The 19,545-nt window shown below is 54.3% G+C and overlaps 2 protein-coding genes across 35 annotated transcripts in view; one reads left to right on the forward strand and one right to left on the reverse strand.

Moving 5' to 3' along the window:
* On the reverse strand, positions 1-16,814 carry Cyhr1 (cysteine and histidine rich 1). 14 transcript variants are annotated; one of them, NM_019396.3, is made up of 5 exons: positions 16,561-16,814; positions 15,825-16,045; positions 5,547-5,785; positions 4,705-4,916; positions 1-3,180 (listed from the first exon to the last, which is right to left on the reverse strand). In NM_019396.3, the coding sequence occupies exons 2-5, from the start codon at positions 15,915-15,917 to the stop codon at positions 2,789-2,791; spliced, it is 936 nt and encodes a 311-aa protein (NP_062269.1). In that variant the 5' UTR covers positions 15,918-16,045; positions 16,561-16,814; the 3' UTR covers positions 1-2,788. The 14 variants fall into 14 exon arrangements, with proteins under 14 accessions (NP_062269.1, NP_001344811.1, XP_006521232.1 ...); XM_006521167.3 differs by lacking the exons at positions 15,825-16,045; positions 16,561-16,814 and adding exons at positions 3,294-3,381; positions 12,966-13,542 and having other exon boundaries at positions 3,088-3,180; NM_001357882.1 differs by lacking the exons at positions 15,825-16,045; positions 16,561-16,814 and adding an exon at positions 12,966-13,500.
* The window catches only part of Kifc2 (kinesin family member C2), an 8,413-nt gene continuing 5,257 nt past the window's right edge, over positions 16,390-19,545 (forward strand). For 3 of the 21 annotated variants that reach the window (XR_003951357.1, XR_383988.3, XR_383987.3), the window contains exons 1-9: positions 16,390-17,371; positions 17,612-17,693; positions 17,842-17,990; positions 18,086-18,224; positions 18,333-18,478; positions 18,552-18,617; positions 18,707-18,835; positions 19,201-19,278; positions 19,388-19,502. Coding sequence is in view for 8 of the 21 variants with exons in the window: in NM_010630.3 (NP_034760.2) it covers positions 17,273-17,371; positions 17,612-17,693; positions 17,842-17,990; positions 18,086-18,224; positions 18,333-18,478; positions 18,552-18,617; positions 18,707-18,835; positions 19,201-19,278; positions 19,388-19,502 (1,003 nt within the window). In the remaining 13 variants the exon portion in view is untranslated. Of the gene's footprint in view, positions 17,372-17,611; positions 17,694-17,841; positions 17,991-18,085; positions 18,225-18,332; positions 18,479-18,551; positions 18,618-18,706; positions 18,836-19,200; positions 19,503-19,545 lie in introns of all 21 variants that reach the window. The other 18 variants (XR_001781497.2, XR_001781498.2, NM_001358909.1 and 15 more) reach the window with 17 other exon arrangements.

Below are 19,545 nucleotides of genomic sequence, written 5' to 3' on the forward strand. Positions count from 1 at the left end.
CAGTTTTTTAAAACTTTATTATTATTAGCTTGTGTGTGCGCGCGCGCATGCCATGGTTTGTGTGTGAGTCAGAGACGAATCAGTAAATGTAGAGACCAAACTGTGGAATCAGCTTCCCTTTAGAGTTAGTCTAGCTTCTCTATCCGGGTGCTTCACAGGGCTATAGGCCTGGGGCATGAGGCACAGGCTGGTCAGCAAGAGAGGCTAACAGAGCACAGGGAGCCCCACCATGAGGCTGTCTTCTGGTAAGGAAACACAGACAAAACATGGTTTGGAATATTTTTTTTAACTACATGTGCATACAGAAAATATTCAAAGAAAAATGCAAACCACAAAAAACTGACATATAAAGTCATTTCCAACAACCATAAAAACACTTGCTCTGCTCTTTAGAAAAGTATTTTTATTGTTTTGTAAATGTCTCACTTTGGGCAAACTGAGGGATGTGGTGCTCACAGGAAGTGGGGATGAGACAGGTGGAAGGAGGGGGAGGCCTGGCTTAGCCCGCGCAGCCCCCTCTGGCAGCCTCCCCAACACCTACTGAGGCCGAACCCCTCTCCAGTCCTCAGAGACAACAAAGAACCAGGTTAGAACAGCAAGGTAACAAGATCCTGGACACAAGCCAGTAGATATGGTGCCCCCCAGCCCTAAATAAAGGGCCCACAGTGACAGTGCTGAAAGATTTGTATGCCAGTCCCCAGCATAGCCAAGAAACACTAGTCTTCTCCATGTTTGGTTCCCTAGGCTGGAAGGCTCAACAGCTGCACATGTCAGTCATAGTGTAGGGGCCACACGGGCCCTGTTGCTGGGACGGCTTAGCAGGTCTCCTAGGTACCCCTTGACACACTCTTCCCCCTCGGTGGGTCTCATCCAGGCACAGCCTCTAACCCTATGTACCTTGGGGTATGCCTCTCAGCTCCACATACAAATACCCAAAGCTCTGCTGCCTCTGAGCCTCCGCCAGCCCAGCTTTTCTCCTCATGCCCACTGTGTCCCGGTTGGCTTTGCCGTGGGGAAAAAGCCTTCTATCTTCTCTTCCTGAGAGACCTTCAGGCTGCTTTCTAGGAGTCGGTCGCTCGCACATGGGTTATTAGGGCAAGCTAGCCCTGCCCTACTTTTTTACACCATCACCTTGGAATCTAGAGGGACTCCCAGAGGAGCCTGTTTTCCAAAGGTCCTCTGTCCCTAAGGGCAGAGGACATCGAGGAGCCATATCGGAATCGAAGGCCACTGCATTCATGGATGTGCTGACTCTGGCATGGGCTCCTTTGTAGTAGGCAGAAGCCGTATCTGCAGAAGAGAATTCCCACAAGCCCCATGCAGGAAGCCAAACTAGGTGCTGAAAACGTTCAGCCTATGAGAAGGTGGGAGGGCCCAAGTGGAAACAGACAGGGCCTGTACCCCATGTCCTTTCCTCATCTGTCAGCCCGTTTGCCCTCTTGAAGGTCAGGGTGGGACATCAGCACTTGTACTCACATGTCCAGGGCTACCCTGTCCCTTGGTTTGGAAGGCACAGGGCAGTTCAGACCCAGGCTCAGGCCCAGGCCCAGGCCGGGGCAGTTTGCACGGGTTGGTAGGGACTACTCTGAGGCGTGTGAAGGTCTGGTTAGGGCAGAGGAAACCAGTTCTTTGGTATTAAAGCAACGAAAAGCTATGACGAAGAGCCTCATCTCCTAAGCAAAGACTGAAGGAGGCAAGTCCTACCCTTCTCAGTCCCTCTGAGGAATCCAAGGGAAAAGGACCAGGGCCTAGCCCTATTCAAGCACGGCTGCTTCATAGTACGTGAGGCCCTAATACTTGTCCTGCTTACAACCACCACTCAGAGCATCTGTGAATGGGCTAGTGAGGGGAAGGCCTACATTGCCTACATGATAAACCGTGCTGCTCTGCCTTGGTCCTGTGGTGCCCCCGCCACCACTAAACGCAGGCCTCGGACAGTAGCTGCCTCCTGGGCACCCTGAGGACACCTGGCCCTCTGTGCTGAGTAAAGCAAACAGATTCCTTCTCTCTCACTAAACCTGCATCACTTACAGAGCCTGTAGAGTTGATTTTTTTTTTTCCTGGAAGAGACAGAATTTCACCCTGCATTCCGAAAACATTTGTTTAGCCCTACCAGCCAAGTCCTGCTTCCTCTGAGTGGTCAGCGGCTGGGGAAGGCCAACCCTTTCTGGCTCACTGGCCAGGCCTTAGTCCCAATCCCTCTGAGAAGACTGTGGGGGGGGTGGGGGGGCAGTGTCTCTTAAGTCTTTCCTGGGATGCACACATAGGTGCGGTATCAGAGACGACGGGGCAGGTTCTGACCACCAGGCCAAACCAAATCTCCCATGAAGTCCATTCACGGCCACACCTTCCCCCTCCAACAAAACAGAAAGTAGGAAACAAGGCTGCCTTTTTAATTGCAATCAAATATGCTGTCTGAAGTCAGCCAGGGCCCCTGAGCCCGGCCAGGGAACCACCGTGCCACCTCGATGTGAGGATGGGAGCTGGGATAAGGGTGGCTTCTTGCCCTCCTCACCACCTGTACCTGAGGCGCCCAGAGTGCTGTCTCCACTGTGATCAGCTCAGCCTCTGGCTGCCTGCAGGAGGTGGGAGGCAGAGGGGAGGAAGGTGAGCCAGAGGCAGGGACCCGGTTGCACACGCATGCAGACTTTCTCAGTGTTTGATTCTGTTTGTTCTCCTCCTTTGCTAAAATGATCATATAGTTGTGTGAAGCTGCTGCCAAGCCAGGGATGGGTGGGACAGCACTACCGGACTGCAGCCCTCTGCTCCTCAGGTGCCCGGGTCCATCTTACTTCTGTATCTGGAACAGGAAGAGCCGCAGGTTAATGTTCTTGGCGGCCAGCAGCTTGTTGCACTCCACAGAGTCGATGATGGGCAGCGGCACATAGTCTGTCTCATTGCTCTCATTGGTGAAGACAAAGTGGTAGATAACAGGACTGATCCTCACGTCGTCGTATGGGCCCTTGAGCAGAAGAAAAGAGCACTCCAGGGGTGCTGTGACCTTGCTCTTGAGGAGTAGCTGGAAGGAAAGTGTGCGCTTGCACGACAGGTTGGGGTTGCGCTCCGAGTCATTCACACGAGCCTTCAGGACCCATGTCTGGTTCAGTACTGTGAACCGTGGTGTTTCATAGTACAGGCGTGTGATGAAGTCATCAGTGCGGTAAGGCCGGAACTGAACTTCTGTGGAGACAGACAGGGCCAGACAGCCAACTGTTAGTGCTGAGGAAGGCCAGTGGGTGGCGCCTTCCCCAACAGGCCAAGGACAGGCTCAGCCAGGGAGGAGGGCCACTTACCCAGACAGCGCGCCCGCCGCGCTCTACTTGCCACAAGGTAAGGCAAACGCAACTATGGCAAATGTAAGTGCACAGCTTTGGGGGACAACTACAAACAGAATTAACACCAATTAGCTGGAGAGTCCAGGCTGTGGGACATTAGGCCACGTGGCCCAGGTGTGGCCAACCCACAGAGCCACCCTCCTTACCCTCAGCCCCGTGTCCCCAGAGGGGCGGGGTAAGCAGACACACAGACAGGATACAGTTCTGAGAACAAGTGCACTTTATTGGTTCTGATACAAAGCTGCCAGAAAAGCCAGCAGGTGGGTATATGGTATCTGGTCCTGCCCAAGGGGAGTGCCAAGTCCTCAATGTTGCACTGTGATGTGGATTCTGCCCGGCTGTTTGTAGGGCTGTCGCTTAGCAGGCAGACCTGCCTCTGCAGTCCTGTGGCTGGCATGTCCTGCCGTGGATGTGTGGGTTCTTAGGCAGCCAGTCCTTCTTTCAGGGACGGGGCTTCCCACCCAGCCTCTGCTGTAGCCACATGGCCTGGCCTACCCAGACCCCGCAGGCCGTGAGATCTCAACCAAGGCTACTCTTAACCAAGAGCCATAGTTTTCTGCTGCTGCAGGCCCCTGGGCCCTTTGCATCTCAGGCCTGTTTGGGCTAGTCTAGGCAGCATGGCATGACTGGCTGTCCAAGCCTGCCCTGGGCGCTCTGAGCTGGCCACCTGCCGCAGGCTGAGCAGTAGAGGGAATGGAGTTTCCCTGAGTGGCCCCAGTATCAGCAGGTGCTTCGTGTTCTCTGGCCCAAGGTGTGGCCTGGCTCTTGCTCCCGACATGTTCAGAGCTGGTGACAGATGCCCGGGAGCCATGAGATCCAGTGGGCCTGGCCTGGTCCAGCTTACTCATTTGTGGGCATCCATTCCCAGTTCTACAGTTTGAGCTCAGACCCTCAGCTTGTTCTGGAACCCTGTCTCCAAACAGCTTCTTGCCAGCCTCGGGAGGCTCTGTAGCCTTCAGTGAACATCTGTAGACAGGATCTGACTTGATGGAATGCTCTTCTTGCTCCGTGCTCCAAAGGTAAGGCCCAAACACCCAGACTGCCCAAAACATACCCAATTTCCTAATTAGACCTGACCACCCCAAATATGTGGAGCCCCATACAGCGAAGGGGGGGTCATCTTGCTAGGGTGGTGGGCAGAGGGGGTGGGGGGATGGGACAGGTGGGAAGGACATTTATAGGAGCCATGCAGGTACATCCCTCCTTCTGCAAAATCTCCAACCTATCTTCTTTCCCGAGGTACCTCCCTGCCCATCGGCGCAGCCTGTGCCCACTGCCCAGAGCCTACTGCCTCCCCTGCCCTTGGCTGCCAGCCCTTTCATCCCAAACAGCATCCGTGTGGCATGCAGAGGACTGTGGGATGCCTCACCTGTGTAGCCGATCTTCTCAAAGCTGAGCAGGCTGAAGATGCTGTTGTAGAGCTGCATCTCCTTGCGGTGGCTCTGGTCCATCTCGTCGAGGATCTCCATCAGCTCGTTGCCTGTCTTGGTCGGGTGAGCACACGCAGCTTCATGCACTGTCAGCTCATGGAAAGGGCCATGCCACGGGCAGCCAATACGCTTGTACTTGCACTGTGTCACCCTAGCAGGGGGTAAGAATAGTGATCAACTCTGTGGCTGGAACAAACGGTCATGCCCAGTAGTCTTTTCAGAGACTCTTTCTGCCCAACTACAAACAGTTCTCTGTAGGATACACTGAATTGTGAGGCCAGCCACTTAGAGCACATGTCAGCAGCACATAAGAGACTGAGGAGAGAGAAGCACTATAGTTGGTAGTCAATATGCCTCCTGGGCCCAGTACTCATGGTGTTCTGCCTGGGGGTTAGCTGGTTGCTGACCATAGTACCAGACTTCACAGAGCCTCATTCCAGGACAGCTTGTGGTGCCAGAACCTTGCCCGGCAAGTGGCTGTTTCTATATGTTGGGACTGGGTTGCCAAACAAGAGTCTCACACAAGCTTTCTACAGCTTTTGAACTGATCCTGGTGTAGTGGACCTTCCAAGGGCCTACTCAATAGCCACAGAGAATCCTACAGGGCTAGCATCATATCCAGAAAGCAACTAGTGGAAACTGTAACTAATTGTCTTCTGTAGAAAGGTATGCTCTTACCACCTGGGGCCTACACGGTTATCACTGGGCTGCATATGTGCTCTCCAGGGCCCAGACGGTGAGGGCTGACCAGATCCCAAGGCCACACCTTCACCATGGTTACCTGTCCTGGCATTCCTCTTTCTGGTGCCTCTCTAGGAGGGAGCGAGGGAACTGACGCAGACAGAAGCCACACTCTGAAGGCAGCTCGCTCACAGCTTTCTCCACAGCCAGGTTCCGGCAGCAGAGGCTCTTACTGATCTCACAACGACAGTTGGGACATGTGGCCTGCTCCTCCTTCAGCCGGGCATCTGCTAGTAGGTGGATAAAACAGCCAGCGCACATCAAGTGACCGTTAGTACACTGCGAAGAAGGAAAGGGAGGTGAAGCTCACAGACCTGTGGGATGCTTGCACGCACATGTGCCCTCCCACTCGTGATGGCTCCAGCCAGACCAGTTGTCCAGAGGGATGCTAGGTGAGGAGTACCTGATGGTTCCCAAGCCTTGCTGGTATCCAGCATACACTGAGAGCTGCTTCAGATGTCATGCTAGCTCTGGTGTTGTGAAGAGCGGGGTCTTATCAGGTCATGGGGCCCTGGGTACATCTAAAGCAGGCCTGTCTGGCAACTGACCTGACCACATCTGGGCTTGGAACCTGGCTTTTTCACCTATCAGAGAAGACTAACAGGCTCTTGGCTTGACATGATAGAGGCACCCAGCCAGCAGCTGTTTATGGGATCATGGTTACTGATGAAGTAGGCATTTTTTTCTTGGCTTTCAAAAGGCTATTCATGTGGGGACTAGAAGGGGTTCCAGCTGAGATCTGCCCTGATCCCTCCATCTAGCCCTTGCCGATACAAGAAAGAACCAGTAGCTGCAATCAGAGAAGGCAACTACCTACTGAGGTTGCCCCAGCATCAATGTTACAGAGCCTATGGCAGGGAGGAGGCTACACTGGCCCAGGTAAGACTTGGTACTGAACTGGGTTGATATAAATGGGATCACCAGGAGCAGACTGCTAGCCTGTCCCTGCTTATATACACACAGACTTAGAATTACTCTTGTCCTGGGTCTCCTACTGACTCAATGTATACTGAGTACCATTTGGTGCCACAGATACAGGATGGACTGAGAACGCTATACCAGGGTGGGCTCCCACACGGTGTTAAAGGAGAGACCAGTATGTCAGTACAGGGTAATCTGTACAGTGTGCATTAGGGAAAGAGCCACGTGCAGCCACTACCTGGCCATGCCAGGAGGCTACATCTGCATCACTGCCTTGCTTAGTAAACCTTAGCTGCCACCTTACTGCTTCAGCAGGTCCTCTGAGTCTTTGGTGAATGATGGAATCCACATGCTGAAGGCTGACAGAGAAGAAGCCTGGTGAGGAACCCAGGCCCAGGGAGACACCAAATGATTAGCTACAACCAAACCTAGGTTTGGTTGAAAAAGTAAAAAACAATCTGCTGAGTCCATCTCTAGAAGTCAACAGACAGGGCTGGAGCTGGGTGTAGATGTAGCAGGGGCTGATCAAATCTTTTATCCCCCATCCTCCTGAGGACTTCCCAGGACAGTGACTATTATTCCTTCTGGAAGGCAGGAGGGAATACAACACAAGGAAATGTTCATGTGTTTCAGAGAGGCACTCTCAGGGTCCCCCCCTAGAAGTGTGACACAGCATCCTTCAAGAACCCCATCCAGAACTGGGCGTAGTATAATCTCAGAACACAGGAGGCAGAGGCAGAGGCAAAAGCAGAGGCAGGACTGTTTGAGGACAGTTTGGAATATGAAGTTATTTCTGGGCCAGCCTGGGCTACATGGTGGGACCCCTGTCTTAAGGAAAAACAAAGGAAGTTCACTTAGCAAGATAGCAGCCCTGAGATTCCCAGGAAGCCACAGCCCCACGAGCCTTACAAGCTTTAGTCGCTTTCTGGGAGCAGGCTACCTTACGCAAGCTTAGATGATGCTTGGGGCTCAGGTCTGCGGTCACTTTCAGGATTCACCAGTCTGAGTAGAAGGGGCAGTATTTTCCTTTGCTGTAGCCTGATCCTCTCAAGGTTTCTAAGCCAGGCTGAGGATACCTGCTTCTAATATCAGCCCAGGCAGACTTGGAAAGGAGTCCTGGGCCCTCCTAGTGGGAGCTGAGGGTGCCAATCTTATCACTAATTCTCAGTACCACTCCTACTCCCTACCCTGAAAGCCACCTAAGCCTGTGCTGGCTCTGGCCACAGAGACCATTCTCATGGGAACTGCAGACTCCAATCAATTCCACACCACATGGCAATAGTGCTTTCTTCTAGGTCCCTGTGGCCTCTGCAGAAGTCTGCAAGGTCTAGGGAAAGTGGGGTGCCACAGCCCTGAGTGGCAGAACAAGCCCCAGGATGTTCTGTAGTGTACTGGCCTACCCGAGGACCAAGACACACCCACTTAGAGCCACTTAGCAGCCACTCAGGATATGGTCTCTAGGTAAGCTCTCTATAAACAATGCACTTAACCCGGAACCCTCTCATAACTTCCTGAGCAAGACTTCAAATATAAGTGCAGGACAGCCACAGTTAGCCTTAGCTGGGCAGCCACAGTTAGCCTTAGCTGGGCAGCCTGTGCCTATCCCTAACTTATATAGCCCACTGTCTATTCCAAAGCTTGGGCACAGATGGTTCCACAGTGTCTGCTACAGTGCCTAGGCACCTCCAGAAAGTGCTCCTGCAATGGCCAGGCCAGGCTACCATCCCACCATCAACCAGGTAAATTCTAGACTTCTATCCAAGATGACGCTGCAGGTCTTTCCAGGCCCTCTTATCACAGATACTGACTTGGAGCTCACAGGACTGAGTTCATCCCTCAGCCACACACCACCACCAGCATCATCTTGGACTTATCATCTTCTCTCTGCAGGTTTTGGTTTCTTGCTGGGCACAGGATACCACAGGAGAGGCAATGTGTTGCAGAGAAGCCTCACATTCAGACTGCAGCAGCCTCGGTACAAACGCCACCCAGCAGTCACCCATGTCAGAGCTTCTAGGGCTCCATCCCCAGGGGGCTGAGGTCCTGGGCTCCTCTAAGTAGTCCCCACAGGCTAGGATCCAGTTCTTCCATCTTCCAGCCTGTCGGCAGTTCACATCCTAAGCCTATGCATGTCCAGGGCAGGAGTGTTCTATTTGAGCTGGATTCTCATTCGGGTGAAAAGAGCTAGATGGAATAGCTATGGTTAAGAAGAAGCCCTGCCCCTGAGCCACAAACAGGTCTTAGAAATGGGTCTTCCTCAACTTACAGTTGATCGCAAGTCCCCTGTGGCCAGTTAGAATCTTTCAAACCTAGAACATATGGTCCTTGCAAACATTGGGGGCCCAAAATAGAGTATGGATGGTACCCAGACCGATATGAACATCCTGCCCTCCTGCTCAGGGTACCAGACTCACAGACTCTTGACAGAGCCACTGGTACCCAAATGCACTAATAGCAAGGTGCTGCTCAGCCACCTGGAGGCTGTTTTTTTCTAGTTTCCCATGGTGTCTTAGATGCAGTTATGGCTCTATCAGGCATAGTGGCATCTTGAGAGTTAACCACTTCTTGAGCCTCCACAGTCAAGCATGGACCTGAGCAGAACTGGCTCCTTGTCCATGGGTACAAATCTAATATGGGGGAAGCAAGGACAAGAACCTTCCACTCAGGCTGGATCTGAAGTTCCAGACTGGCCACATGCAGGATTCAGACAGGGCCCAACTATCCCCTAGAAGGTGGCTTTTACTCAGAAATGAACACTGCTTAGAGTTAAACAGCAATTCAAAATAACACACTACCAATATGCACACACACACACACACACCAAAAACCAAAACAAAATCCTAGACTCTAGGAAGCCTACAGTCCTTTGGACACCTAAGCGATCCTTTTTCCAGACTCTTTCCTGACCTATGGAAATGAGGGGCTGGAGAGTTAGCTCAGCAGTTAATAACACCTGCTGTAGCTCACAGCCAGCCACAACTCCTGCTTCAGGGGATTTAAAGCCTTGTTCTGATGTCTGAAGGCGACAGGCACATACACGGTGCACATGCATGCAAGTGGGCAAAACAGTCACATACATAAAAACAAATGAGGAGGAGGAGGAAGAGGAGGAGAAGAAGAGGAGGAGCCAAGAAGCAACAGCAGCAGTGCCAGGGCATCCCAGGCCCTGGACAATAAATAACCTCAGAAGGGGGCCTGGGCAGAGATGGAACAAGTGTTTTCTGGACTTTCTGTCGGCCAGATAGTCTTCTCTGGCATTCAGAGGCAAAGACAACAGCAGAACACGCCAACCAGCCTGTGGCCAGGGAGGGAAAGGACTGGAGTCCTTGCAGAAGGGAGAATAGAAGGCCTCAAGATGGGGTCTTGTTACAGTCAGGCCCAATAGGAAGCACGGAGGCGGGTAGAGATGTGGAGAGGGTGGCTCAGAAGGGAAACAAGTAGGAGCAACAGTGGAACAGTGACAGAGGGCCCTGGCCACAGAAATCACGAGCCCACACTAGCTACATAGCCAGACCACCGTATTCTGTGGCAGAGGCCCATTTAACTGATCCCTGACCTCAGAGGCTTGTGAAGGCTGAGAGGAAGGAGCACTATCTTTAGCAGATGCAGTGCTGAGGGGCTGAGCCTGGTTGACACCCAAGGAAAGGGTCAAGGCTGAGTCTATCTTACAAAAGTCCACACTGGGCGGTATGTGAAGGACTGGAGCAGGAAGCTACGGGAAGTAGGTCAGGACTTAAGCTGCAACATTACAGGCTGGGGCTCCCTCAGAGAAGTCACTTCCATGTGCAGTTACTGACTGGCTACATTGTCTGCTGGCCTCATGAATACATCTAGAACAGGGGGCCAGCACAAGCCGCCTGTCCATCTGCCCAGTCTGGACTAGCCAGAAGTTCTTGTGTCAGTTTGCCTCTGGCCTTCATGCCATCTACCAGGCACCTGCCATAGTGGCTGCCTGACTTTAGAAGGGTCCTCCCTAGACTCAGGAAGGTGGCTTCACACCTTGTTGGGCCAGTTGCCCAGGATATACCTAACACCCACACAGAGAACATCAAAGCATGCACCTGTTGTAGCAGGTGACACAGGCCCCAGGGATAAGAACTACTTGGTTGACGGCCTTGGTCAGACAACCTGAATAAATTTCCTAGTCTGGGATATGTCAGTGGGTGAGTATGGCCCATGGGAATTGGCCCTGCAGGTCCAAAGGCTGTCTCAGGCCCAGGTGGACGAGCCCGCATACACAGGCTGAATCTGTTCTTGTCTGCCTCCAAGAGGTTCTCTGGCTTCACAGGTGGCATATGGATAACACTCTCAAGTTACCATGCACCTAGCCAACCTCAGCAGCCCGTAGCTTCCCCCCAAGCCCAGTGCCAGACGTAGCATGGTTACCCACTTCTTATCACCCCAGCAGAGCCAAGAGTCAGCCCCCAGAATGCACAGCATGGCTGGTGCCACCTGGAGCTAAGTGTTCTGCTGAGGTCAGGCAAATGTTGCCAGCAACAGCTGAAGGTGGCAACTACGGAGACAGCCCATCAACACGGGATAGACAGGAAAGCTAGCAGAAGATAGAAGAGCTGAGCGCAGGCAGAGGTGATGACCCACACTAGATCACTACCAGGGATAGTCTGTGCTCGGATCCTGAGAAGACCAGGAAAGAAGCCTGGGGAGGCCTGCCTGGTACCTTAGTAAGACAGCAACAGGACCCTCCAGGCAGGGCTGTACGGCACATGTAAGGAGACTGCCATGAAGTGTTTCTGGCAGCATTCCTAGACACCAGGACGTTCCCTTCCTTATTCTTCTTGCTGCACTCCCATTTTACATGCTATCTGTGGACAGTCAAAGTTCCAGCATTTGCCCAAGACTCTTCCAAAATGACATATTCTAGAGGACTCTCCCAGTCCTTAGGACAGGGAAGCATCTAGGTATCTACCCTGGCAGAAGGGAGGTGCGAAGGAGGCTAGTGGCAGGGCTTGGAGATCAATGTCAATGCACACAGCTCATCTCAGAGAACCTGGCAGCCTTCCCCCTGGGTCAGGATCTGGGAAGGCAGCCCCTCCACTCACTTCATCTAGTACATCCCTCAGCTGCCTGACTTCAGATGCCCAACCCAGAGCAACAACTAACACAGTGTGTAGACTGGTTTGAACCAGCTAGTCTCATTAGCCACTTTGGGCAGAAGCAGAACTGTGGCTCTCTGTGTAGACCAGGAGCCAATGCCATGTGGCCTACCATCATGCCAGGACCAACTGGGAAACCCCTGAATTCCTTGGGACCCCCTTCCATTGGCCTGTCTTGCTGGATTCTCACGAAATCCTAGGAAAGGAAGAACTCCCCCCACTAAGAAGGGCCGAGAAGCCAAGACAAGAAAAAGGCTAGCTGTGAGCAGGTTCTGATGGCCCCTAAAATGAGAGGTAAATACCGGTGCTAGAATCAGCAGCTGTGGGAAACTTGTCTCCAGTTCGCCCGGCCTAACACCTAGGAGGGTGACTGCCCCATCCAGGTCATCAGGATCACCCCACACCACCTCAAAACCACAAGCCAAGGCAGAAAGAACACGGAGATCCAAAGGAGAGGGAAACGGCTACACAGACTAGACCTCTACTGGCCCTCAGCCAGGTCTTCTGTGTAAAGAAAAGCAGGGAAACAGGCCCCACCAGCCACTTTTAGCTCCTGAAAGTACAAAGAAAGCTGACAAGAGACTCTGCTCTGTTTTTCAAAGAGGCTGGGAACTGAGGCAGAAAGACCAGGGGAAGGTGGACAGACATTTCCCACTGAACCAGAGGTCTGCTCTCTTTTACCTGGAAGAGGACATGTTAGACCCACACAGACCAGGACTCTGAGACTGACTGGCATGCTGGGTCTTCAAGTGGGAAGGCAGGACAAAGTTCCTGGATACTGGCAACCTTGGAAGCCAGCTTGGTATGGGTGAGGTGGCCCCGAATAGAAATACTGGCTAGGCTGGGGCAGGAGAAAGTACCCTGACAGTAAAGTTTGTTGCGGATTGCTTCCTCCAGATCAGAACTGAGAAGGGATGAGAGGCCCTCCTTTCTTCCAGGTCTTCAGAAGGACACAGGACTGACTCCCCAGGGCACAAAAGAAGATTTACTTAGTTGTTCAGATATGGAAGGACACTTTTGGGGGTGTGGCTGCCAGAATTGGAGCCCTGTCTCCAGGAAAGAAGTTTCTTCACCCAGGGGTCTAGAAGTGAGGGACAGTATTGATGAGCAGTAGAAAAGGGTGGGTACCTGTTCACAGATCTCTACATGGTCAGCTGAAAAGAATGTGGAATCTATCAAGGAGGCACCCTGGAGGAACCAGAAGGTGAAGAGATCTACGGAGGAGAATGGAAATTCAGACTGGGGAGTAAAGGGTACCATCGAACACAGAAAATGAGATTCAGAGCAAGAAAGGATAAGGAGCCTCGAGAGACAGGAGCGGGGTTTCGTAGACCTGGAAGGTGGATGTTTGGATAGGAAGGATTCCCGGCCACCGGCCACAGGCCTCCAGGCAACGCGGCGCCGGGCCGGGCCGGCGGCCCTACCTGGTACACGGAAGCCTTGGGCAGGTCCAGGCACACGGTGCAGCACAGCACCGAGTAGAGACGCTCCTCCAGCTTTCCACTGCCCGCTGCCACTGCCGCCGCCGCCGCCTCGGCTGCCTCGGCCGCCCGCAGCCGCTTCTTGGGCGGCGCGTCGGGGTCGCCGGCCGCCTCTTGCAGCTGCCGAGCGCCGGCCAGGGCCGCCTCGTCCGGGATCCCGGGCCCCGCCGCCTCGCCCAGAGCCGCCGCAGCCGGCCCCGCGGCAGCCCCAGGCCCGGCCCCTACCCCGACCCCGGCCGGCACGGCACCCGCGGGCCCTGCAGCCGGGCCACCCCCGCCGGCCTCCTCGGCGCCGGACATCACGGCCGGCCGGCCCGGCGGGCGGGTGCCGGCGCGCTCGCCGGCTGGAAGTTAGGGTCGCCGCGCGCCCTTGCCGGCTTCTCACTGCCGCGGCGACCCCGCAGCCTGCCCACCGTGCAGCTGCCTCAGTGGGCCTGGCCCGCCCGTCGGCCCGCAGCCGCCCCGGCCACCAACCCCGGCGCGGCCGCCATCTTTGTTTTCGCTGCGGACCCCCCCCCCACGCCACCGCCCCCTCGCCCTCCTGATCACGTGGGCCTCGCGCAAGCCAATGGAAGCGCCGCGAGGGCCAAGACGACGCGGCGGCCACCTCCAATGGACGAGCGAGGACGCCAGAGAGCCCACCCACCCTCGAAGGTGAACAGAAGGGGGTGGGGTCCAGGAGGGGATCCGGAGAAGGGCGGGGGGTGGGGGGATTTGGGGAGTCCGCCCTTGGAGAGGTACCATCAGCTTCGGGGTCTGGAGAGGCCCCCAGACTTCAGACTCCTCGAGAGTGCAAAGCGCCCCTAAGCCTCCCATGTCGCGCTCGCGCGCGGGGGGTGGGGGGGGATGCCTGTGCCAATGTGTACAGAAATTCGGGCTTGTGTGTGCAAGGCTCTGGCCTAGCTGACCGGAGTATTAGAGCAGGATCTTGAAAAACGCACCTACCACCACTCTTGCGCGACGGTATAAAGGTCAACAAGATGCAAGTACAGGAACAGCGAAGGATTATTGGGTTCACTCCCTAACCCACCTCTTTCGTCCCAACCTCAGAGTTGGAGAAAGAAAGAGTTGGAGTAGAAGAAAGAAAGAGTTGGAATAGAAGAAAGAGGGGGTTTTAAGTTATAAGGTATGTCTTGCACAGACAAGAGGGTGTCAAACAGGTAGTAATCAAGTCAGTCCAGAGAGATGTGCAATTTCTGGGAATCGCTGAGGGTATAGCACTCTTCTGCCCTTTATGAAAACAGCCATCAGTTTGTGAAGGTCATTGCCCCAGAGGGCCACCTGCCAGGTCCACCAAGGATATATGCAAATTTACTGTGTCCCAGGAAACCAAGGCCCAAAACTCTCTTCTCACGGGAAGTTGGTTTTTTTTTTTCTCTTTTCTTTTTTAAAAATGTTTTTCTTTCTTCTTTTTCTTTTCTTTCTTTCTTTTTTTGATACAGGGTCTCACTATATGTTGCACTGGCCATTCTGGAACTCACTATGTAGGCCAGCCTGGCCACCCACAACTCACAGAGATCTGCTTGTCTCTGCCTCCCAACTGGAATTAAAGACCTGCACCACCATGCCTGGCACTCTGGGGGTTCTCTTGGCAAGTCTACCAGGATGCCAAAGTGAATAATACCTTCTGCTACTTACAGCCCATCCCCCACTCCTTTACTCAGGGAAATCACCTTACAGGCCTTAGGAAGCTAGCTCAAGAATAAACAAATTCCATACTCCTGTATATTCCTTACGTTTATTGGAAATCAGGTCTCTGACTCACAACCATGTTCCTCCCAGGCCCCAAGTGTCCTGAAGACCTGTTGTTAGCATTCTGGTTTAGGTAAACTTCCACACATGCATGACTAGAGAAGGGATAGCACCCAAGCTCTGCCCATTAGTAAAATTATAACAGGCTCTACATGTGGGCAGGTAGGAGGCATAGTAGTACCTGGCACAGAAGCCCCAATCAGTGCTACAATCACTCCCACTGCAGGCGCTGTGTGTGCAGGGCCCTGCAATAGGCCCAACTACCTGCAGCCAGGGCCCAACGACAGACATCCTCCTTTGGCAGCAGTAGCAGCCTGTCTTCTTCCAGCCTGCTCAAGAGGCCTGCCACACCCAGCAGGGTACCCCCCCACATCCCGTAAGTGTTAGCTGTGAAAACAGCCACAATAAGGATGGTCACTGCAACCACCAGCAGTACTGCCTGCCCAGCGACAGAGCACCCTTCAGGGCCCAGGTGATCACCAGCCACTGCCAGCACCATGCCTCCTCCCAGAAGCAGGTTGGCAGAAGAGCGGTCCCCATTCACCCAGTGAAAATCGAAGGCCAGAAGAGGCAGACCGATGACTGTGGCAACCCAAGCTCCAGCGAGACAGTCTTCATGTGTGCTCGGCCCTGGGGCCAACATAATGATGGCAGCAAAGGTCTGGAGCAGGAAGCCGGCAGCTGCTCCTCGACTGGACTGTTGACACCGGGAAAGAGAGACACGTTAAGGGAAAAGAAGCCATTTAAAAGCAGCCACTTTTAAGTAGGAAAGAGTTTGGGACTGTTAAGGAGTCCCAGCCTCCCATGGGAGGAGCATCATCCTCTTTCTAGTGGAGGGATCTACATAGTTTGTGAAAGTAAGAATATTCACCTGTAGCCGGGCATGGTGGCACACACCTTTGATCCCAGCACTCAGGGGGCAGAGGCAGGCGGATTTCTGAGTTCGAGGCCACCCTGGTCTACAAAGTGAGTTCCAGGACAGCCAGGGCTATACAGAGAAACCCTGTCTCGAAAAACCAAAAAAAAAAAAAAAAAAAAAAGAATATTCACCTGTACAGAGCTCACCGCTGCATGCAGGGACACCCCTGCCAATACCAGGTGGGACAGGACAGTGCTCCATTCAGTCCTGGGTTTGGAAACCATGACACGTTGAATAGTAGTGAGTTTGAGGAGATAGGAAATGAATCTTCAAATTAGGAGAGAAGTACACACAGAGGCTGGCGATCTGGAGTCCTTAGTGGAGCTCTTCAGGAACCTCGAGTTCCAGAGACCTTTGAGTAGACATTAGAAGAGATTCAGTTCCAAACTTTTTGGAGCCCTGAGGTCACTGGACTCACCTGCAAGGAAGAAGGACTAATTTCCTGGGGAAGGGGAATGGGATTGGAATCTTGGCGCCCAAGCGTGGTATCAGCCCAGGGACTCAAAACGGCAAGAGGAGCTGTCTCTTGCTGTGGTCTGGGCACGGTCCTAGTTATGGCCTTCCATGCCTGAGAATGATAGAAGGGAAGAAGCAGCAGCGGAGCACAGGCAGCGCACAACACCTGGAGACGCGGAGCTGAAGGCCCGAACCCGCCCACAACAGTCTGCCCCGCCTCCTAGCCCGCCCTCCCGAGGCGCGGATTGGAGCAGCCGGCTTACATCCACTAACGAGAGGAGCTCCGGCTAGAGCGGCGGGGCGGGGCCTGTGGAGGGCTGCGGAGGCTCTAGAGGGGTGGGGCTGGGAGCGCGGAGGTGGCGACCAGAGGTTCAGTACTAGTTTGTGGTTTAGATAGTCTCTTTACATTACCCTGGCTGTCCTGGAACTTCCTGTATAGACCAGGCTGGCCTCAGACTCACTGAGATTTGCCTGTCTCTGCCTTCTGAGCGTTGGGATTAAAGGCATGCGTCACAGCCCATGATCTTCGGCACGGGTTTGCTGGAGCACTGGCATTGCGAAGCGCCCCGGGTCTGAGCCGGGAGATGTAGGTGGGGCTTCGGGGCAGCAGGCGTGGACTGAGAAAAGAGGCGGCACTTCGAGGGGTCTAGGCGGAGCTGTGAGAAGGGCCGGGGTGGGGCTTCCAAGGGTTATTGCTTAGCTGTGGGAGGGGCGAGGTTATGACCGAAGGGGAGGTCTGGGCCGGGCTGGGTCCGGCTCCCGGGGAGGGGTGGAGTCTGGGCGGGGCTATCGAGGGAGAAGAGGTTGTACACCTGAGAGCTGAAGGCTCGGTTCCCTTGCGCGTTTCTTGGTGGGGGTCTTGATGCGGGATTCCCAAAAGAGACTAGACAGCGGCTAGAGGTCTTTGCGAAAGAGGGACTAAAAACCGCTTGATAGGGCCTTAAGTACAAGTTTTGCAGCTCTTCGCAGTCGCCCCTCAGTGAGGGCCCTCCGCCCGTGGAAGATCGTCCGTGGGGGCGACCGCCGCGAGCATGCGCATGGGCACTGCGGCGGGCGGGTGCAGAGACCTGGTGCGGGGACGCGGGGCGGCGCGAAGAGGTGCTCTCTGCCGCCCCGCGCCCCCATGTACGCCTTTTACTCTCTGCTCATCTACATCTTCTACAGTCTTTTCCGCAGGGATGGCGGGGCTGCGGCGGTCTCGGACCCCGGGGATCCCACCCAGGTGAGCGGAGTGGGCCTGCATCACGGTTGGTTACCACCATCATTCTGAGATTTGGTCGTGGCTGACCTGTGCAGCTTAAATCCTTAGGTACCTGCTCTGGGAAATAGGGCTGTTCAGAGACCAGTATGGTCTCTGTTGTGGGGTCAAAGATCTCAGCCCCAACCCCTTGGCCCATTTCAGAAGCGAAAGGGTCGCACATACTGCCAGTACCCTCACTTGCACCTCATGCTCTCTTCCCAGAAAAGCGGCGGCCAACCTAGGGGTCGTCGCCGTCCGGATCAATTCACATCAGAACTGTGGTCCGAGCTGAACAGCCTGGCCGGTAGGTGCATACTAGGAGCTGCTGGGGAAGGAAAGGTCCGGGGGATACCTGCAGTTGGTGTACTGTAACCTCACCGGGAGGGAGAAAGGCCTCTCCTCCATCTAGTAATGCAGAATGCTTTTTCCTTTCTCACTTGGCCTCCTCAAAGGCTGCTCAGAATCTGAGGATGGCCAGAAAGGAGCGGAGGGTGGAGCAGCTGAGGTGTCCCTGGAAGAGGCACTCATGCGTCTTGCTGAGTTCCTCTCCGTCCAGTTGGGGGCAGAAGAGAGCTGCGGGACGACTCCTGACCTGGGCAAGGTGAGCGATACCGTCGCCAGCAATTATTCCTTTCCCTAGCCTCTGTGGTCCTCTCACTCCCAACACCTCTGCTTTGGTTCTTACTTCCTTCACAGCCTGGTGAAGTCCCCCCACTGTTGACAGTAACAAGTCAGCTCTTGGCCCTACTGGCATGGACACGGAGCCCCCGGGGGAGGCAGGCCCTGCTCCAGGGGACTCAGCCAACCTGCCCCGTGCAGCCCTCCACTCTAGATGGTCTGTAAAGAGTATCACCATTAGTGGAAGGAGCAGGATCTATCAGAACTAGCTCTGCTCACTATGCCAGACATCTCCTCACTTGTAACTGGCCTCATCCCTCTCCAGGGTCTCTTTCACAAGAAGAAAGCTCCTCTCAGCCCACTCCCATCCTGGATGAGGTACCAAGGGATGAGACCCAGGAACATCAGCCTCTCCAATTGGAGGAGGAACAGAGAGTTTGGCAGCGGTTGGAACAGCTCATTCTTGGACAGGTAAGGACTGTCAGCGACTGGGTGGGTGTGAGACCTAAAAAGGCATTCTGTCCTGTCTCTGACTCCTCCACAGCTGGAAGAGCTGAGACAACAGCTGGAGCAACAGGAAGAAGAGCTGAGTAGACTTCGTCTGGGAGTGGTGAGGCTTTTGGGGTGGGCATAGGGAACAAACAGGCTGAAAAGTCAGGGGAATTTCAGGTGGGTCCTGATGATATCCCTCTCTGTCAGGGGGTGACAGATTCAGAGAAGAGAGTCCAGCACCTCACATTGGAGAACGAAGCCTTGAAACAGAGCTTGAGCCTTACTCGGGACCTCCTGCTACACTGGGGGCCTGGACCACTCCCCAGACTTTCCCAGGTACTCTGCCATTTGGCTGTTATGCTAACTGCAGCCCAGGTTCCTGTACACCTGGTATCCAGCAACAGTACCTGAACCTCCTCAGGTGGGGGCCATCTCTAACTATGAACAAAGTCAGTGAGGTTGATTGTTGTAAAAATCACCCCACCCCCACCCCCATTCTTGGTCTCTCTGTGAAACCTCAGGAAAACAAAGAGCAAAAAGCCTAGGTCAGGGAGCCTTGCATGAAGTTGGGTACCATGGATTTAGCCATTCTTGTTTTGGCCTGAGTCTGTGAATTGGAACTATAGGATACTCTTTCCTGAGTTTGCATTGGCTTTCCTGAGTTTGGCTCTGTGGCCCCATCTGGTTCCCACTCTCTATAGGAGGAGGCAGGGGCACTGTTGGAGCTGCAGGGCCAGCTTCAAGAGGCCCAGGACACCACAGAAGCTCTCCGAGTCCAGGTGGCCTAGGGAACCTAGGGATAAGGCGGGATGGGAAGCTGGGGGTGAAGTCTGGGGCAGGGCCTGGTGCCTGTTTCCTCAGTGACAGAAGTGGGCTTGGGAGGGACAGCTGGGGGCCCAGGAGCTGCAGCTGCAGGGCCTTCAAGGGGCCCTCCGGCAGCTCCAGCAGGAGACAGAGCAGAACTGCAGACAGGAGCTGCAGCAAGTTCACGGACAGCTGGCAGGTAAGGGATGAGAAGATGGTTTCAGGCCAAGCTCTGCAATCTG

Source organism: Mus musculus, chromosome 15, assembly GCF_000001635.26.
Source record: "Mus musculus strain C57BL/6J chromosome 15, GRCm38.p6 C57BL/6J".
Classification (NCBI taxonomy): domain Eukaryota; kingdom Metazoa; phylum Chordata; class Mammalia; order Rodentia; family Muridae; genus Mus; species Mus musculus.

Bases quoted from the DNA above. Each gene is read 5' to 3' on its own strand.
- Cyhr1 (NM_001276321.1), bottom strand. From the start codon at position 13,322: ATGTCCGGCGCCGAGGAGGCCGGCGGGGGTGGCCCGGCTGCAGGGCCC. The intron at 5,786-12,965 runs GTAGGGCCGCCG...CCTTCTTCGCAG, and splicing joins CCAAGGCTTCCGTGTACCAG to TGTACTAACGGTCACTTGAT. The intron at 4,917-5,546 runs GTAACCATGGTG...ACCCCCTGCTAG, and splicing joins AAAGAGGAATGCCAGGACAG to GGTGACACAGTGCAAGTACA.